The 17,341-nt window shown below is 40.6% G+C and overlaps 1 protein-coding gene across 1 annotated transcript; it reads right to left on the bottom strand.

Moving 5' to 3' along the window:
- Positions 1-6,248: 6,248 nt before the first annotated feature.
- LOC134306723 (annexin A6-like) lies at positions 6,249-16,432 on the bottom strand (the record flags this gene model as incomplete). The annotated part of the gene is made up of 6 exons (XM_062990381.1): positions 6,249-6,344; positions 8,223-8,281; positions 8,940-9,062; positions 10,421-10,479; positions 16,155-16,250; positions 16,339-16,432. Coding segments are annotated over 6 exons (525 nt in total), but the record flags the coding sequence as incomplete, so codon positions are not given.
- Positions 16,433-17,341: the final 909 nt, after the last annotated feature.

Genomic DNA, 17,341 nt, shown 5'->3' with positions numbered 1-17,341 from the left:
CTGATGCAGACAAACAATCTCCGCTTGCTGTTTCTTGCCTCTTTATGCCGGAGGATTTGCGCCAGCACATTCAGCCTACAGAATTCAACATTAAACTTTACTTTTGCACAATGAAATAAATTAACAGATCAGAGTGAAACTGTTTGTGAAAATAAATAAATTAATAATTTAGCTAATTAAAATATAAGCAAATTAAAATAATAAAAAAAATAAGTACATTGTTTCAAATTGTATATATTTAATGGCACTATGCACTTGCATGATACCTTTGCTGGACAAGGATGGCTGCAGGGTAGCACATCACATGTAAAGCCATCAAGCAGTGATGATTTCTTCCAGAAGGATCTTACTCCCTGTAGTTCTTTGCTGGCACCTTGACCAAAGTGTGACCAGAAGCTGATTAAGCACAACCAAGCCAGTGACATCAATGTTACTGATATGTTTATCTTGTTACTTTGTTTCTGTGGCTGAATCCCAAATAGCATTACTTTGGTAGGGCTAAGTCTGAATAGCATTATTTTAAACCAATAATGTGCATGTGCAGAGAAAGCCATTTTTGAGTCAGCAAGTGGTACAGACGGGTGGCACGATAGCGCTGTTGCTTTACAGCAGGAAGGGCCAGCATACGATTCCTCGGCGATGTGCCCAGGGTCCGTTCTGTGTGAAGTTTTAATATTTTTCCTGTGTCCATGTAAGTTTCTTGCAGGAGCTCTGGTTTCTTCCCAGAAGTCCAAAGACATGCACTCAGGTCAACTGGTGCTAATAAAAACCTGTGTGTGTGTGTGTGTGTGTGTGTGTGTTCCTCATATGTGGTGACCTGTCCGGGGTGTTTCCTGACTTTCACCCAATTAATTGGTCCCACTGTGACCCTGACCAGGATAAAGCAATGGTAAAACAGACAATGAAAGAATAAATGAAAGACACAAGAAAGAAAGATGGTACAGTGAAAAAGTTCCAACAAGTCAGTAGTTCATTTCCTCCTACTGTGTATCTGATGTGCAAAGCATTTTATAAAAAAAAAACTAAAACATGAACATGATGATTGTACAACCCCAAATAAAAAAAAGTTGGGACAGTATGAAAATGCAAATAAAATACAAATGCAGTGTTCCTTACATTTATTTTGACTTTTATTTGATTGCAGACAGTTTGAACCCAAGGTATATTTTCTGCTCAACTTTATTTCATTTATTAATAAACATTCATTCCTGCATTTCAGGCCTGCAACACATTCCAAAAAAAGTTGGGACGAGGGCAATTTAGGGCTAGTAATGAGGTAAAAAAACTAAATAATGATGTGATTTCAAACAGGTGATGTCAACAGGTGATTGTAATCATGGTTTGGTACAAAAGCAGCATCCAAGAAAGGCTGCGTCTTTGATGAGCAAAGATGATCAGAGGATCTCCAGTTTGACAACAAATGTGTGAGAAAATGATGGAAATGTTTAAAAACAATGTACCTCAAAGACAGATTGGAAGGGATTTGCATATTTCTCCCTCTACAGTGCATAATATCATTAAACTATTCAAGGAATCAGGAGGAATTTCAGTGCATAAAGGCCAAGGACGCAAGCTTAAGCTGGGTCAGTGCCCTTGGCAGAGGTCATTTACACTTCTTAGATGGCAGCATTAATGCAGAAAAGTACATTGAGATCTTAGAGCAACATACAGTGTATCACAAAAGTGAGTACACCCCTCACATTTCTGCAGATATTTAAGTATATCTTTTCATGGGACAACACTGACAAAATGACACTTTGACACAATGAAAAGTAGTCTTTGTGCAGCTTATATAACAGTGTAAATTTATTCTTCCCTCAAAATAACTCAATATACAGCCATTAATGTCTAAACCACTGGCAACAAAAGTGAGTACACCCCTTAGTGAAAGTTCCTGAAGTGTCAATATTTTGTGTGGCTACCATTATTTCCCAGAACTGCCTTAACTCTCCTGGGCATGGAGTTTACCAGAGCTTCACAGGTTGCCACTGGAATGCTTTTTCACTCCTCCATGACGACATCACGGAGCTGGCGGATATTCGAGACTTTGCGCTCCTCCACCTTCCGCTTGAGGATGCCCCAAAGATGTTCTATTGGGTTTAGGTCTGGAGACATGCTTGGCCAGTCCATCACCTTTACCCTCAGCCTCTTCAATAAAGCAGTGGTCGTCTTAGAGGTGTGTTTGGGGTCATTATCATGCTGGAACACTGCCCTGCGACCCAGTTTCCGGAGGGAGGGGATCATGCTCTGCTTCAGTATTTCACAGTACATATTGGAGTTCATGTGTCCCTCAATGAAATGTAACTCCCCAACACCTGCTGCACTCATGCAGCCCCAGACCATGGCATTCCCACCACCATGCTTGACTGTAGGCATGACACACTTATCTTTGTACTCCTCACCTGATTGCCGCCACACATGCTTGAGACCATCTGAACCAAACAAATTAATCTTGGTCTCATCAGACCATAGGACATGGTTCCAGTAATCCATGTCCTTTGTTGACATGTCTTCAGCAAACTGTTTGCGGGCTTTCTTGTGTAGAGACTTCAGAAGAGGCTTCCTTCTGGGGTGACAGCCATGCAGACCGATTTGATGTAGTGTGCGGCGTATGGTCTGAGCACCGAAAGGCTGACCCCGCACCTTTTCAATCTCTGCAGCAATGCTGACAGCACTCCTGCGCCTAGCTTTCAAAGACAGCAGTTGGATGTGACGCTGAGCACGTGCACTCAGCTTCTTTGGACGACCAACGCAAGGTCTGTTCTGAGTGGAACCTGCTCTTTTAAAACACTGGATGATCTTGGCCACTGTGCTGCAGCTCAGTTTCAGGGTGTTGGCAATCTTCTTGTAGCCTTGGCCATCTTCATGTAGCGCAACAATTCGTCTTTTAAGATCCTCAGAGAGTTCTTTGCCATGAGGTGCCATGTTGGAACTTTCAGTGACCAGTATGAGAGAGTGTGAGAGCTGTACTACTAAATTGAACACAACTGCTCCCTATGCACACCTGAGACCTAGTAACACTAACAAATCACATGACATTTTGGAGGGAAAATGACAAGTAGTGCTCAATTTGGACATTTAGGGGTGTAGTCTCTTAGGGGTGTACTCACTTTTGTTGCCGGTGGTTTAGACATTAATGGCTGTATATTGAGTTATTTTGAGGGAAGAATAAATTTACACTGTTATATAAGCTGCACACAGACTACTTTTCATTGTGTCAAAGTGTCATTTTGTCAGTGTTGTCCCATGAAAAGATATACTTAAATATCTGCAGAAATGTGAGGGGTGTACTCACTTTTGTGATACACTGTACATACAGTGTATCACAAAAGTGAGTACACCCCTCACATTTCTGCAAATATTTTATTATATCTTTTCATGGGACAACACTATAGAAATAAAACTTGGATATAAGTTAGAGTAGTCAGTGTACAACTTGTATAGCAGTGTAGATTTACTGTCTTCTGAAAATAACTCAACACACAGCCATTAATGTCTAAATGGCTGGCAACATAAGTGAGTACACCCCACAGTGAACATGTCCAAATTGTGCCCAAAGTGTCAATATTTTGTGTGACCACCATTATTATCCAGCACTGCCTTAACCCTCCTGGGCATGGAATTCACCAGAGCTGCACAGGTTGCTACTGGAATCCTCTTCCACTCCTCCATGATGACATCACGGAGCTGGTGGAAGTTAGACATCTGTCTCGCGTGTGTCCTTCCACTTGAGGATGCGCCACAGGTGCTCAATTGGGTTTAGTCCATCACCTTTACCTTCAGCTTCCTCAGCAAGGCAGTTGTTATCTTGGAGGTTGTGTTTGGGGTCGTTATCCTGTTGGAAAACTGCCATGAGGCCCAGTTTTCGAAGGGAGGGGATCATGCTCTGTTTCAGAATGTCACAGTACATGTTGGAATTCATGTTTCCCTCAATGAACTGCAGCTCCCCAGTGCCAGCAACACTCATGCAGCCCAAGACCATGATGCTACCACCACCATGCTTGACTGTAGGCAAGATACAGTTGTCTTGGTACTTCTCACCAGGGCGCCGCCACACATGCTGGACACCATCTGAGCCAAACAAGTTTATCTTGGTCTCGTCAGACCACAGGGCATTCCAGTAATCCATGTTCTTGGACTGCTTGTCTTCAGCAAACTGTTTGCGGGCTTTCTTGTGCGTCAGCTTCCTTCTGGGATGACGACCATGCAGACCGAGTTGATGCAGTGTGCGGCGTATGGTCTGAGCACTGACAGGCTGACCTCCCACGTCTTCAACCTCTGCAGCAATGCTGGCAGCACTCATGTGTCTATTTTTTAAAGCCAACCTCTGGATATGACGCCGAACACGTGGACTCAACTTCTTTGGTCGACCCTGGCGAAGCCTGTTCCGAGTGGAACCTGTCCTGGAAAACCGCTGTATGACCTTGGCCACCATGCTGTAGCTCAGTTTCAGGGTGTTAGCAATCTTCTTATAGCCCAGGCCATCTTTGTGGAGAGCAAGAATTCTATTTCTCACATCCTCAGAGAGTTCTTTGCCATGAGGTGCCATGTAGAATATCCAGTGGCCAGTATGAGAGAATTGTACCCAAAACACCAAATTTAACAGCCCTGCTCCCCATTTACACCTGGGACCTTGACACATGACACCAGGGAGGGACAACGACACATTTGGGCACAATTTGGACATGTTCACTGTGGGGTGTACTCACTTATGTTGCCAGCTATTTAGACATTAATGGCTGTGTGTTGAGTTATTTTCAGAAGACAGTAAATCTACACTGCTATACAAGCTGTACACTGACTACTCTAAGTTATATCCAAGTTTCATGTCTATAGTGTTGTCCCATGAAAAGATATAATGAAATATTTGCAGAAATGTGAGGGGTGTACTCACTTTTGTGATACACTGTATATATGACAAATAAAGGCATTCTTCTTTGTCTTCTTCTAAATCATATTCCATCAGGTGTCTTTGTTATATGTACACGTATACTGTGTTTGTAGTGGTGACCCTGAGTAATGAAACTGGCAGACGTTCGAGATGCTGATTATGTTAGCATGTCATGCCATGTGCACATTAACAAAAGCCCCGCTGATAGAGGACACGACTCCTCAGGAGCCTGTTGGCTGATCACCTAAAGCTTCATCCCAGCAAGACAGAGCTGTTACTTATTCCTGGAGATCAATCTCCAACCCAAGACCTAGTCATTTCTCTTGATGACTTTCAGATCAAACCATCTGACAAGGCACAAAACCTTGATGTTGTCCTGGATAGCCAGCGGTCCTTCTCTCTTCATGTAGCCAACATGACAAGATCATACTGGTTCCTCCTCAAAAGACAATTAAAAACCCACCTCTTTACTAAGCACTTAAACTGAGAACTAACACGTACTTACTGCCGCTCTTATTCATTTCTTTAAAAAAATTATTCTAACAGGGTTTCAGCAGATTTGTGTTCTTGGACTGTCAGGAAATGTTTACTATGGAAGCTCTTCTGTAAGTCGCTTTGGATAAGAGCGTCTGCTAAATGCCAAAAATGTAAATGTAGGAGCTGTTTGGACAGGTAGCTCTGTGTGTGTATGATGGGTTCTTGGTCATAGAAACTTATGGTGATCAGGGATGTTGGGTTGCTGTCACTCTCTGCTGTGCCTCTCTTGTCCGATCACTCAGGTGGGCGCTGATGTCCTATGAAAGTCTTCATGACCTTGTTACCTGCTCCCTCTCCCTTTTAGTTATGCTGTAATAATTAGGGGTGCCGGAGTCTAAAGCTTCTCTCTGTAACACTGACATTTTACTCTTAATGATTTCACATTGTAAGTACATCTTCTGTTGTTTTACCATGAGGTGGTTCTGACGGAAACATGTTCCCCCTCTTGAGGTTAAAGACTGCAAGTCGAGACTGTAGTGCCAACAATGCTGCTTCTACTAGATGTGATGGGGACCTGGCGTATTTGCACCAAAAATGTCCAGAACTTACAATGGACTTTATCACAGACTGGACTGAACAATGAAGAACTAGTTATAACTTTCAGTTCAATTTAATTTTTTGATTGTATGATTTGTGTTAATCCTATTTATTTAAATTATCCTCCAGGCCACCCAAAGAGGATGGTACCTGTTGAGTCTGGCTCTTTTTTTTTAAGGGAGTTTTTCCTTGCCTAGTTGCTTTGAGACAATGTCCATTGTAAAAAGCGCTATATAAATAAATTTGACTTGATTTTGACTAAAGCGATGTGTGCCACTATAAGAATTAGGTGTTACAGACCTGGACCTTGGACATGGAGCTGATCTCCCACATCTTGTAAGCGAGCTGTGCAGCTTCAGGGAAAAACTCCCCTGCTAAACTGAAATACAAAAATCATAATAATTTTAAATCACATGTATCATGAAGAACTTGAGAACTTCAGAAACTAATCCATAGATTTAAAATGGAAATTTTAAGAGCGTGAGGTTTAAAGACTGATCATGCATTGATCAGACTGATCAGAGACAGTCTCCAATGATGTTGGTTGTCGAGAAATGCTCATGGTCCAAAATGAGCTTCTTTAATATTGTATGGGATGATGCTAATACGGGCAGCACTCAGAGGCACAGCAGTAAATTATGCTAGCCGACTAATGCTGGGATCTAGGTTTGAATCCCCAGCGGTGCTATCAGACGGTCAGGCATCTACATATAAACATGATTAACTGTGCCTAAAGGAGAACCAGTTGTACTGACAGTAATTTTAAAGGTAACTTGTTGCTCTGTGTTGTTTTAACATTTAGGTGCTTTTAATAATTTTGCTTCTAGCTGTGTTAAGTCTTCACTCCCAGAGGAAACAATTTGGGCACTTAGGTGGCATGGCAGTCTAACGCGCTAGCATACCATTGTGGAGTGTTCAAATCTCAGCAGAGCCACCGACCTGGCCGGTGTCCACACAGACACAGTTGGCAGTGTCAGCTGGAGATTGGATGCTTATCTGAGGGGGTGTGGGTGACACTGACCAGGATAAAGTGGTGGTAAAAATGTGAAAATGAAATTAAAAAACTTGGTGGCAACAGTATGCATAAGGAGTTATCCTGCTCCAGCCTGATGGTGCCTCTGTGGTCAAAGAGAGGACCATTAAGACAATATTTAGTTTTTGAAGTTTGGTGTGTAGATACTTCAATGACCTGCACAGAGCTCTGACCTTAAAAATCTTTGACACCTTTGGGATGAATTGGAACATTGATTGTTAACCAGGCCTTCTAGTCCAACATGGGTGCATGGGGTTATAGAATGGATTAGCAGTCGGTTCCAAAATCTTGTACAAAGCCTTCCCAGAGGAGTAGAGGCTGTTATAGCTGCAATAGGAGTAATATTACTCATATTAATGCTGTAACAGGCGGATTGTGCCTTGCTACTGAAGCACGAAGAGAAACCCCGCACCTGAAGGAACTGAAAACTGAACCCAAGTGCAGGATGCTTAACCAAAATGGGAAAATACAAAAAGGGAAAATAAATGCTGTGGCCAAAATAATGGAAACATCTGCAGCCCGCAACGGAGAGAGTGGATAGAACAAGGATAGTACAGAACTAACTGGTTATTACAAAATGACCGGATACTCTGGTCGTTTGTGACAACCCAGCTCAAAAAAGAAAAATATCAAACAGCGGACAGCAATACACAGGCGGCACTCCAACCCAACCAAGCTACATGGATTTACAGGTGGAGTGTGCTCAGGAAAATGGAAATTACATCGCCTCGGGGGCAACTTCTCTTCCAGGGTGGTTCCATGGTGTGGCCAGGACTATAATCATCGTTCCTATTAAAAGATGAAGGTATGCTGGCATCCCACACCATAGAAAAAGAGGACCGGACCAAGACTGGCATCACGGTTCCAGAGAAAAACCAGGTTTCCTAACAGAGGAGCTGCCAAATCTGTAAGGCAGAAACCATGATAAATAGAAACACTCCCACCTGGAGCGAATTAACGTATATGAGGCGCAGGTGACTTGTCAGTTAAGAGGAACTGACACATCAATTACCTCAGTGCCCTCACTGCAGGCCATAAATGGCATTGAAGATGAAGCAAGATTCTGTAAATGGGCCCAGCAGGACCTGTTACAAATGCCCATGGTTTTGGAATAGGATGTCCAGCAAGCTCATAGTATACTGTTGTAAAGCAGTTGTGAACTTTTGCCTTCAGGTCTTATGTCCCATGTCCTACCTACAGTTAAAGATGTGTTCAGACACTTACTCATCATCTCCTCCACACAGCTTTAACAAAGTACGCTTGTACTCTCCAGATGTGTCGTCCTGTAAGAGATCAAATATGGTTACAAAGGATATAATACACATCACCACATGCAATTTTATATGTGTTTATATATATATATATATATGTATATTGTTTATGCATTTTTCTCCCCTTTCTCTCCCTTTTAGCGTGTCCAATTGCCTGATTGTGCCATGCTTCCTCTCCACCAATACCAATTCCCGCTCTGATTGAGGAGAATGAAGCTAACCCATGCCTTCTCCGAGAAGTGGGCAGCATGCAGTATGCATTTTGGCACCTACACTTTGATGAGTGCAGTGCAGATCAGCACTGTGAACGGAGAGACACACCCTGACAGCAGGCTTTTCCCATCTCTGTGCAGGCAACATCAATCAGCCAGCAGAGGTCGTAATTGCATTAGTTATGAGAGAGTCCCTATCCGGCTTTTTTTAATATCCCGCCCCTATCTGAACAACAGACCAATCGGCAGGCAGAGCTGAGACTCGATACAATGTATTCGAGACCACAGCTCTGGTGTTCCAGCGTGTGTTTTTACCGCTGCGCCACCTGAGTGGCACGTTTATATATATTTAAATAATGAATTAATGTATGAGCAGATGTGCCAAAAATAAAAAGACAACACCCGGGTATGAATTTAGACTTAAATATAGTGTTTAGTGTCAACACGGAGGGAAGTACCTGAATCATATTGTATAGGGATTTCTCATAGTGTAGCCTGAAACATTCTCGAATGTCCAGCATGTCGATCTCAGAACGAGAGATCATGATCCGGATCAGAGTGTTATCAGCCGTACCTAAACCCTGTGAAAAGAGGGAGGAAGTTCAGTTTAGCACAAGGACACGAACACACACCCACTGTACATATTAACAATAGCTAAGAATTCTGTACATCATGGTTTTTAGACACACGCTTAAGTAAAATCGGACGTCCTCAACGAGCCAAAGACACACTATGTGTCATATCAAATACACTATATGGACAAAATTATTGGGACACCTTTTCTAATTATAGTATTCATGTGTTTCAGCCAGAACAGTTGCTAACAGGTTTAATAAATCAACACAAAGGAAATTATATGCTTCCAAATTTGCCCCAATAGTTTAGAGAAGGCTGATTTCTGATCCAGCATGATTGTACCCCATGCACAAGGCAAGGTCTAAGGTGCCCAGGTGGCGCAGCAGGATATTCATCTAGCTCCCCGGGTTCTAATCTCAGCTCTGCTACCGGTCAGCAGTACCTGCAGCAGACTACATTGGTCACTAGTCTGCTTGGTGGGAAAAGACCGGATTTACAAAAAAGGGAGTGGGGTCTTCGACGCTGTGTAAGGACCCTGGTTAGTTGCCCTAGGCGCCTGTACAAAAGAGATCAGTGTGTGACTGAAAAAGAAGGGATTGGTGAACTGAACACATGTCCAGCGGGGATGGGGGGGGTGTAGCAATCAGGGGGGCGATCAGCGATCAGACGCGATCAGGGTCCCCAGCAAGTTTTAAAAAGCTTTTAGCCTCTCTCCCGAGAAGGTTTCTCACAAGACTTCAAAGCATTTACTCAAAAGAGCATTTGTATGGCTGGGCACTGATGTTGGTCGAGAAAGTCTCCGTTGATGTTCCAGTTCATTCCAAAGCTGTTCAGTGGGGATAAGGTCAGGGCTCTGTGAAGGCCACTGGAGTTTCATCATCACTGGAACATCAGATGAGGCTTTCATGACCAACATCAGTGCCCAGCCATACAAATGCACCACAGTGCCCACAGACGTACCTTCTCACAAGAGGGGCTGTTCTAAACAGATCACTATATTTTGATACCATTTGTTATTAAAATGGAATGTCCAACAAGCTCATGGTCAGGTGTCCAAATACTTTTGTCCATATAGTGTATAATAGAAATGAAAAAATTAGTGATTACGTTTCCCAAGATATTGTGAGGTTAGAGCCCAAACGAATCAATGTCATTTTTCTCTGTCTTCAGACCGTGACCACAAGAGAGGATTGAACCCAAGACTTTAGCAACCATGTTGTTGTGTGGCACCCACCCACTGAGCGACCTCTCCCTCAGCCGTGTTAATCAGCTGCATGTGACCCCCATGACAGGATTATTGACCAAATCTGATTTCTTGCAGTAATCCAGCTCTTTCGTGGACAGACCCTTCATTATAAATTACCTTCATTGACTTGTAGAGGCGTTTGGCGAAAAACATGGGACGACTGCGAATACACTGCACTGAAATACACAAACACAAACTCAAATCAGCACCGCATACCAGTCCTACCAGTCCTCATTCAGGGTGTGTTCGAAAAGCTAGCGCGCTGTCTACATAGACGCATTTTACGTCATCCCGTGCGCGCTCCCGAGAAGAAGGCTGTTCCAAATCCTAGATGCCTTAATATCCTCACTACTGAGGCATCTTAAAATTTCAATGTTATTTTGACTCCAGAACGAGTGAGCATCGGAAGCGTCCTTAGTGATCAAGGCAATCCCAGCATTCAGTGCGGCAGCTCTTCTCTTACAGAAAAATAAAAAAACATGGCTGACGGGGCGGAGAAACGAACGAGTTATTTTCAAACGTAAATAAATTATTACTGATTTTTAACTTGTTTAACTAAGTTTAGGCTTATCTCAGCGAATGTAACTGTTTTCGGTACACGGAGGGAGATGTTAGTTGACATGCTAGCGTGTTGTGCCACCCCATCCCATTGGTTTGAAAGACTAAATGCTAAATGCGAAACCCGATGTTATCGCTGTCTACGTAGCGCGTTCGAATAACCTGACTTATAAGTCGATGACTTATTAGAATCTTCTCTACTGAGGCAGCTGCCTATGTAGACAGTAAGACAGCAAGGCAGCTCACTAGGTTTTCGAACACACCCTCAGTCTCATACAGTCAGAACAGAACCATCGGCCTTGTTGGCTGGCCAATCAGCTCCTACTTGAACAATGATTGGCTAGTCTGTAGTAGGTTTGAGATGTCAACAAGATGATACATATTAATATAGAAGTCATGATGTCATTTTGTCAATTTTAGAAAAATATAATAATAAATATATATATTTATATAAACATATAATAAATAAACATGTTGTTCGATTTCGGGAGACATTAAATAGTTCCTATGAAGCTTGCAAACCCAAATGCTAGGCTAAGGGTAAGTCGCTTAATATAGCTAAAATGCTAAGCTAAAATGTTAAGTTGCTCATTATAATTGAGATGCTAAGCTTAGTATAGCTAAAATGATAAGCTAAGGGTAAGTTGCTTACTATAGCTAAAATGCTAAGTTTAGAATAACTAAAATGCTAAGCTAAAATGGTAAGTTGCTTGGTATAGCTGAAATGCTAAGCTTAGTATAGCTAAAACGCTAAGCTAAGGGTAAGTTGCTTAGTATAGCTAAAATGTCAAGCTAATCTAAAGCAATAAGTTGCTTTATATAGCTAAAATGCTAAGCTTAGAATAGCTAAAATGCTAAGCTAAAATGGTAAGTGGCTTAGTATAGCTAAAATGCTTAGCTAAGCAAAATGGTAAATTGCTTGGTATAGCTAAAATGCTAAACTAAAATGGTAAGTTTCTTAGTATAGCTAAAACGCTAAGCTAAGGTAAGTTGCTTAGTATAGCTAAAATGTCAAGCTAATTTAAAGCAATAAGTTGCTTAGTATAGCTAAAATGTTAAGCCTAGAATAGCTAAAACACTAAGCTAAAACGGTAAGTTGCTTAGTATAGCTAAAATGCTAAGCTTAGTAAAGCTGAAATGCTACGCTAAAAAGGTAAGTTGCTTAGTAGAGTTAAGATGCTAAGCTTAGTATAGCTAAAATGCTAAGCTAAGGGTAAGTTGCTTACTATAGCTCAAATGCTAAGCTCAGAATAGCTAAAATGCTAAGCTAAAATGGTAAGTTGCTTAGTATAGCTAAAATGCTAAGCTTAGTAAAGCTGAATGCTATGCTAAAAAGGTAAGTTGCTTACTATAGCTCAAATGCTAAGCTCAGAATAGCTAAAATGCTAAGCTAAAATGGTAAGTTGCTTAGTATAGTTAAAATGCGAAGCTTAGTAAAGCTGAAATGCTACACTAAAAAGGTAAGTTGCTTACTATAGTTAAGATGCTAAGCTTAGTATAGCTAAAATGCTAAGCTAAGGGTAAGTTGCTTAGTATAGCTCAAATGCTAAGCTAAAATGTTAAGTTGCTCATTATAATTGAGATGCTAAGCTTAGTATAGCTAAAATGATAAGCTAAGGGTAAGTTGCTTACTATAGCTCAAATGCTAAGCTCAGAATAGCTAAAATGCTAAGCTAAAATGGTAAGTTGCTTAGTATAGCTAAAATGCTAAGCTTAGTAAAGCTGAATGCTATGCTAAAAAGGTAAGTTGCTTACTATAGCTCAAATGCTAAGCTCAGAATAGCTAAAATGCTAAGCTAAAATGGTAAGTTGCTTAGTATAGTTAAAATGCGAAGCTTAGTAAAGCTGAAATGCTACACTAAAAAGGTAAGTTGCTTACTATAGTTAAGATGCTAAGCTTAGTATAGCTAAAATGCTAAGCTAAGGGTAAGTTGCTTAGTATAGCTCAAATGCTAAGCTAAAATGTTAAGTTGCTCATTATAATTGAGATGCTAAGCTTAGTATAGCTAAAATGATAAGCTAAGGGTAAGTTGCTTACTATAGCTCAAATGCTAAGCTCAGAATAGCTAAAATGCTAAGCTAAAATGGTAAGTTGCTTAGTATAGCTAAAATGCTAAGCTTAGTAAAGCTGAATGCTATGCTAAAAAGGTAAGTTGCTTACTATAGCTCAAATGCTAAGCTCAGAATAGCTAAAATGCTAAGCTAAAATGGTAAGTTGCTTAGTATAGTTAAAATGCGAAGCTTAGTAAAGCTGAAATGCTACACTAAAAAGGTAAGTTGCTTACTATAGTTAAGATGCTAAGCTTAGTATAGCTAAAATGCTAAGCTAAGGGTAAGTTGCTTAGTATAGCTCAAATGCTAAGCTAAAATGTTAAGTTGCTCATTATAATTGAGATGCTAAGCTTAGTATAGCTAAAATGATAAGCTAAGGGTAAGTTGCTTACTATAGCTCAAATGCTAAGCTCAGAATAGCTAAAATGCTAAGCTAAAATGGTAAGTTGCTTAGTATAGCTAAAATGCTAAGCTTAGTAAAGCTGAATGCTATGCTAAAAAGGTAAGTTGCTTACTATAGCTCAAATGCTAAGCTCAGAATAGCTAAAATGCTAAGCTAAAATGGTAAGTTGCTTAGTATAGTTAAAATGCGAAGCTTAGTAAAGCTGAAATGCTACACTAAAAAGGTAAGTTGCTTACTATAGTTAAGATGCTAAGCTTAGTATAGCTAAAATGCTAAGCTAAGGGTAAGTTGCTTAGTATAGCTCAAATGCTAAGCTAAAATGTTAAGTTGCTCATTATAATTGAGATGCTAAGCTTAGTATAGCTAAAATGATAAGCTAAGGGTAAGTTGCTTACTATAGCTCAAATGCTAAGCTCAGAATAGCTAAAATGCTAAGCTAAAATGGTAAGTTGCTTAGTATAGCTAAAATGCTAAGCTTAGTAAAGCTGAATGCTATGCTAAAAAGGTAAGTTGCTTACTATAGCTCAAATGCTAAGCTCAGAATAGCTAAAATGCTAAGCTAAAATGGTAAGTTGCTTAGTATAGTTAAAATGCGAAGCTTAGTAAAGCTGAAATGCTACACTAAAAAGGTAAGTTGCTTACTATAGTTAAGATGCTAAGCTTAGTATAGCTAAAATGCTAAGCTAAGGGTAAGTTGCTTAGTATAGCTCAAATGCTAAGCTAAAATGTTAAGTTGCTCATTATAATTGAGATGCTAAGCTTAGTATAGCTAAAATGATAAGCTAAGGGTAAGTTGCTTACTATAGCTCAAATGCTAAGCTCAGAATAGCTAAAATGCTAAGCTAAAATGGTAAGTTGCTTAGTATAGCTAAAATGCTAAGCTTAGTAAAGCTGAATGCTATGCTAAAAAGGTAAGTTGCTTACTATAGCTCAAATGCTAAGCTCAGAATAGCTAAAATGCTAAGCTAAAATGGTAAGTTGCTTAGTATAGTTAAAATGCGAAGCTTAGTAAAGCTGAAATGCTACACTAAAAAGGTAAGTTGCTTACTATAGTTAAGATGCTAAGCTTAGTATAGCTAAAATGCTAAGCTAAGGGTAAGTTGCTTAGTATAGCTCAAATGCTAAGCTAAAATGTTAAGTTGCTCATTATAATTGAGATGCTAAGCTTAGTATAGCTAAAATGATAAGCTAAGGGTAAGTTGCTTACTATAGCTCAAATGCTAAGCTCAGAATAGCTAAAATGCTAAGCTAAAATGGTAAGTTGCTTAGTATAGCTAAAATGCTAAGCTTAGTAAAGCTGAATGCTATGCTAAAAAGGTAAGTTGCTTACTATAGCTCAAATGCTAAGCTCAGAATAGCTAAAATGCTAAGCTAAAATGGTAAGTTGCTTAGTATAGTTAAAATGCGAAGCTTAGTAAAGCTGAAATGCTACACTAAAAAGGTAAGTTGCTTACTATAGTTAAGATGCTAAGCTTAGTATAGCTAAAATGCTAAGCTAAGGGTAAGTTGCTTAGTATAGCTCAAATGCTAAGCTAAAATGTTAAGTTGCTCATTATAATTGAGATGCTAAGCTTAGTATAGCTAAAATGATAAGCTAAGGGTAAGTTGCTTACTATAGCTCAAATGCTAAGCTCAGAATAGCTAAAATGCTAAGCTAAAATGGTAAGTTGCTTAGTATAGCTAAAATGCTAAGCTTAGTAAAGCTGAATGCTATGCTAAAAAGGTAAGTTGCTTACTATAGCTCAAATGCTAAGCTCAGAATAGCTAAAATGCTAAGCTAAAATGGTAAGTTGCTTAGTATAGTTAAAATGCGAAGCTTAGTAAAGCTGAAATGCTACACTAAAAAGGTAAGTTGCTTACTATAGTTAAGATGCTAAGCTTAGTATAGCTAAAATGCTAAGCTAAGGGTAAGTTGCTTAGTATAGCTCAAATGCTAAGCTAAAATGTTAAGTTGCTCATTATAATTGAGATGCTAAGCTTAGTATAGCTAAAATGATAAGCTAAGGGTAAGTTGCTTACTATAGCTCAAATGCTAAGCTCAGAATAGCTAAAATGCTAAGCTAAAATGGTAAGTTGCTTAGTATAGCTAAAATGCTAAGCTTAGTAAAGCTGAATGCTATGCTAAAAAGGTAAGTTGCTTACTATAGCTCAAATGCTAAGCTCAGAATAGCTAAAATGCTAAGCTAAAATGGTAAGTTGCTTAGTATAGTTAAAATGCGAAGCTTAGTAAAGCTGAAATGCTACACTAAAAAGGTAAGTTGCTTACTATAGTTAAGATGCTAAGCTTAGTATAGCTAAAATGCTAAGCTAAGGGTAAGTTGCTTAGTATAGCTCAAATGCTAAGCTAAAATGTTAAGTTGCTCATTATAATTGAGATGCTAAGCTTAGTATAGCTAAAATGATAAGCTAAGGGTAAGTTGCTTACTATAGCTAAAATGCTAAGCTTAGTATAGCTCAAATGCTAAGCTAAGCTAAAATGGTAAGTTGCTTAGTATCGTTAAGATGCTAAGCTTAGTATAGCTCAAATGCTAAGCTAAGGGTAAGTTGCTTAGTATAGCTCAAATGCTAAGCTAAGCTAAAATGGTAAGTTGCTTAGTGAACTAATACATGGAGGGACTATGTCCAGCCTGATCACCTGATAACCCTCTTAGCTAGTCAATGTGAATCAGCAGTATTGAGGACGATTGTTGTGCTTTTGAGGGTATAACAGCTTCTATAATGACTTGTACAATATATTGTTTCAGACTGAGTGTGTGTGTGTGTGAGTGTGTGTGTGTGTGTGTGTGTGTGTGTGTGAGAGTGTGTGTGAGTGTGTGTGTGTGTGTGTAAGAATCATACCGACAGCCAGCATGAGCCTCTCGAAGTCTCCCGACAGTTCACTCTTAATACTGTCCTCGATCGATTTCTCAGCAATCTTCTGATACTCATCAAACACTGCACGATACAGACAGGTTACTGCGATCATCAACACTCTGCATGAGGAAACGGGCGTGGCACGTGTGTTAAATCAGCTATAACGTACCTAGCTGCAGGTGGGTTATGCTGCGGTTGCCCAGCAGCATGATGAAGATGGCTTCATCCGTCCCCCACTTCTCCTCTCCAGCAGCGTACAGAGACTACGATCACAAGAACATCCACATCAAGTTCTCCCCCCCGTCACACACTTCAGTGTTTCAACTACATTTTAGACACATCCAATTCCCAAATGATATCTTCACATCAATACCTTCATATCAAGCACACATTTCATTCAACATGTTAACCTATCAGGCTATTCTTTTTATCAGTCAGCAGTGGACTCCTACACAGTCGTGACATGCACAGCGGAACAAGCTATACTCTGTGAATACGTTTTCATGCTCTATCCTGGTCAGGGTCGTGGTGGGTCTTGTTTCCTCAGAAACACTGGGAGCAATGCAGTAACACCCCAGACATGATGCCAATCCACCCCTCAAACATAGGCAGTCATCTCTGGATGTAGACGCTCGAATGGTTAATAGCACTGGGGTTCGAACCCTTGGTCGTAAGGCAGTGGTAGCTCAGCGGTTAAGGTATTGGACTAATAATCAGAAGGTTGATGGTTCAAGCTCTACCACTGCCAAGTTGCCCCAGTTGGGCCCCTGAACAAGGCCCTTAACTGTATACTTAACTGTATACACTCACTCACTTACTCACTGTCTTAACCGCTTATCCAATTAGTGTCGGGGGGTTAGTGTTTTTAGCTGGAGCCTATCCCAGCTTATCAATGGGCGCAAGGCACACAGTAACACCCTGGACAAGGCGCCAGTCCATCACAGGGCAGACACACACACACACACACACCCATTCACCTATAGGGCAATTCAGTGTCTCCAATGAACATGACTGCATGTTTTTTGACTGTGGGAGGAAACCGGAGCACCCGGAGGAAACCCACGCGACACGGGGAGAACATGCAAACTCCACACAGAAAGGACCCGGACTGCCCCGCCTGGGGATCGAACCCAGGACCTTCTTACTGTGAGACGACAGTGCTACCCACTAAG

The sequence above is a fragment of the Trichomycterus rosablanca genome, unplaced genomic scaffold (genome assembly GCF_030014385.1).
Source record: "Trichomycterus rosablanca isolate fTriRos1 unplaced genomic scaffold, fTriRos1.hap1 scaffold_214, whole genome shotgun sequence".
NCBI classification, from domain to species: Eukaryota; Metazoa; Chordata; class Actinopteri; order Siluriformes; family Trichomycteridae; genus Trichomycterus; species Trichomycterus rosablanca.
This window is presented reverse-complemented; position numbering and strand designations above follow the sequence as displayed.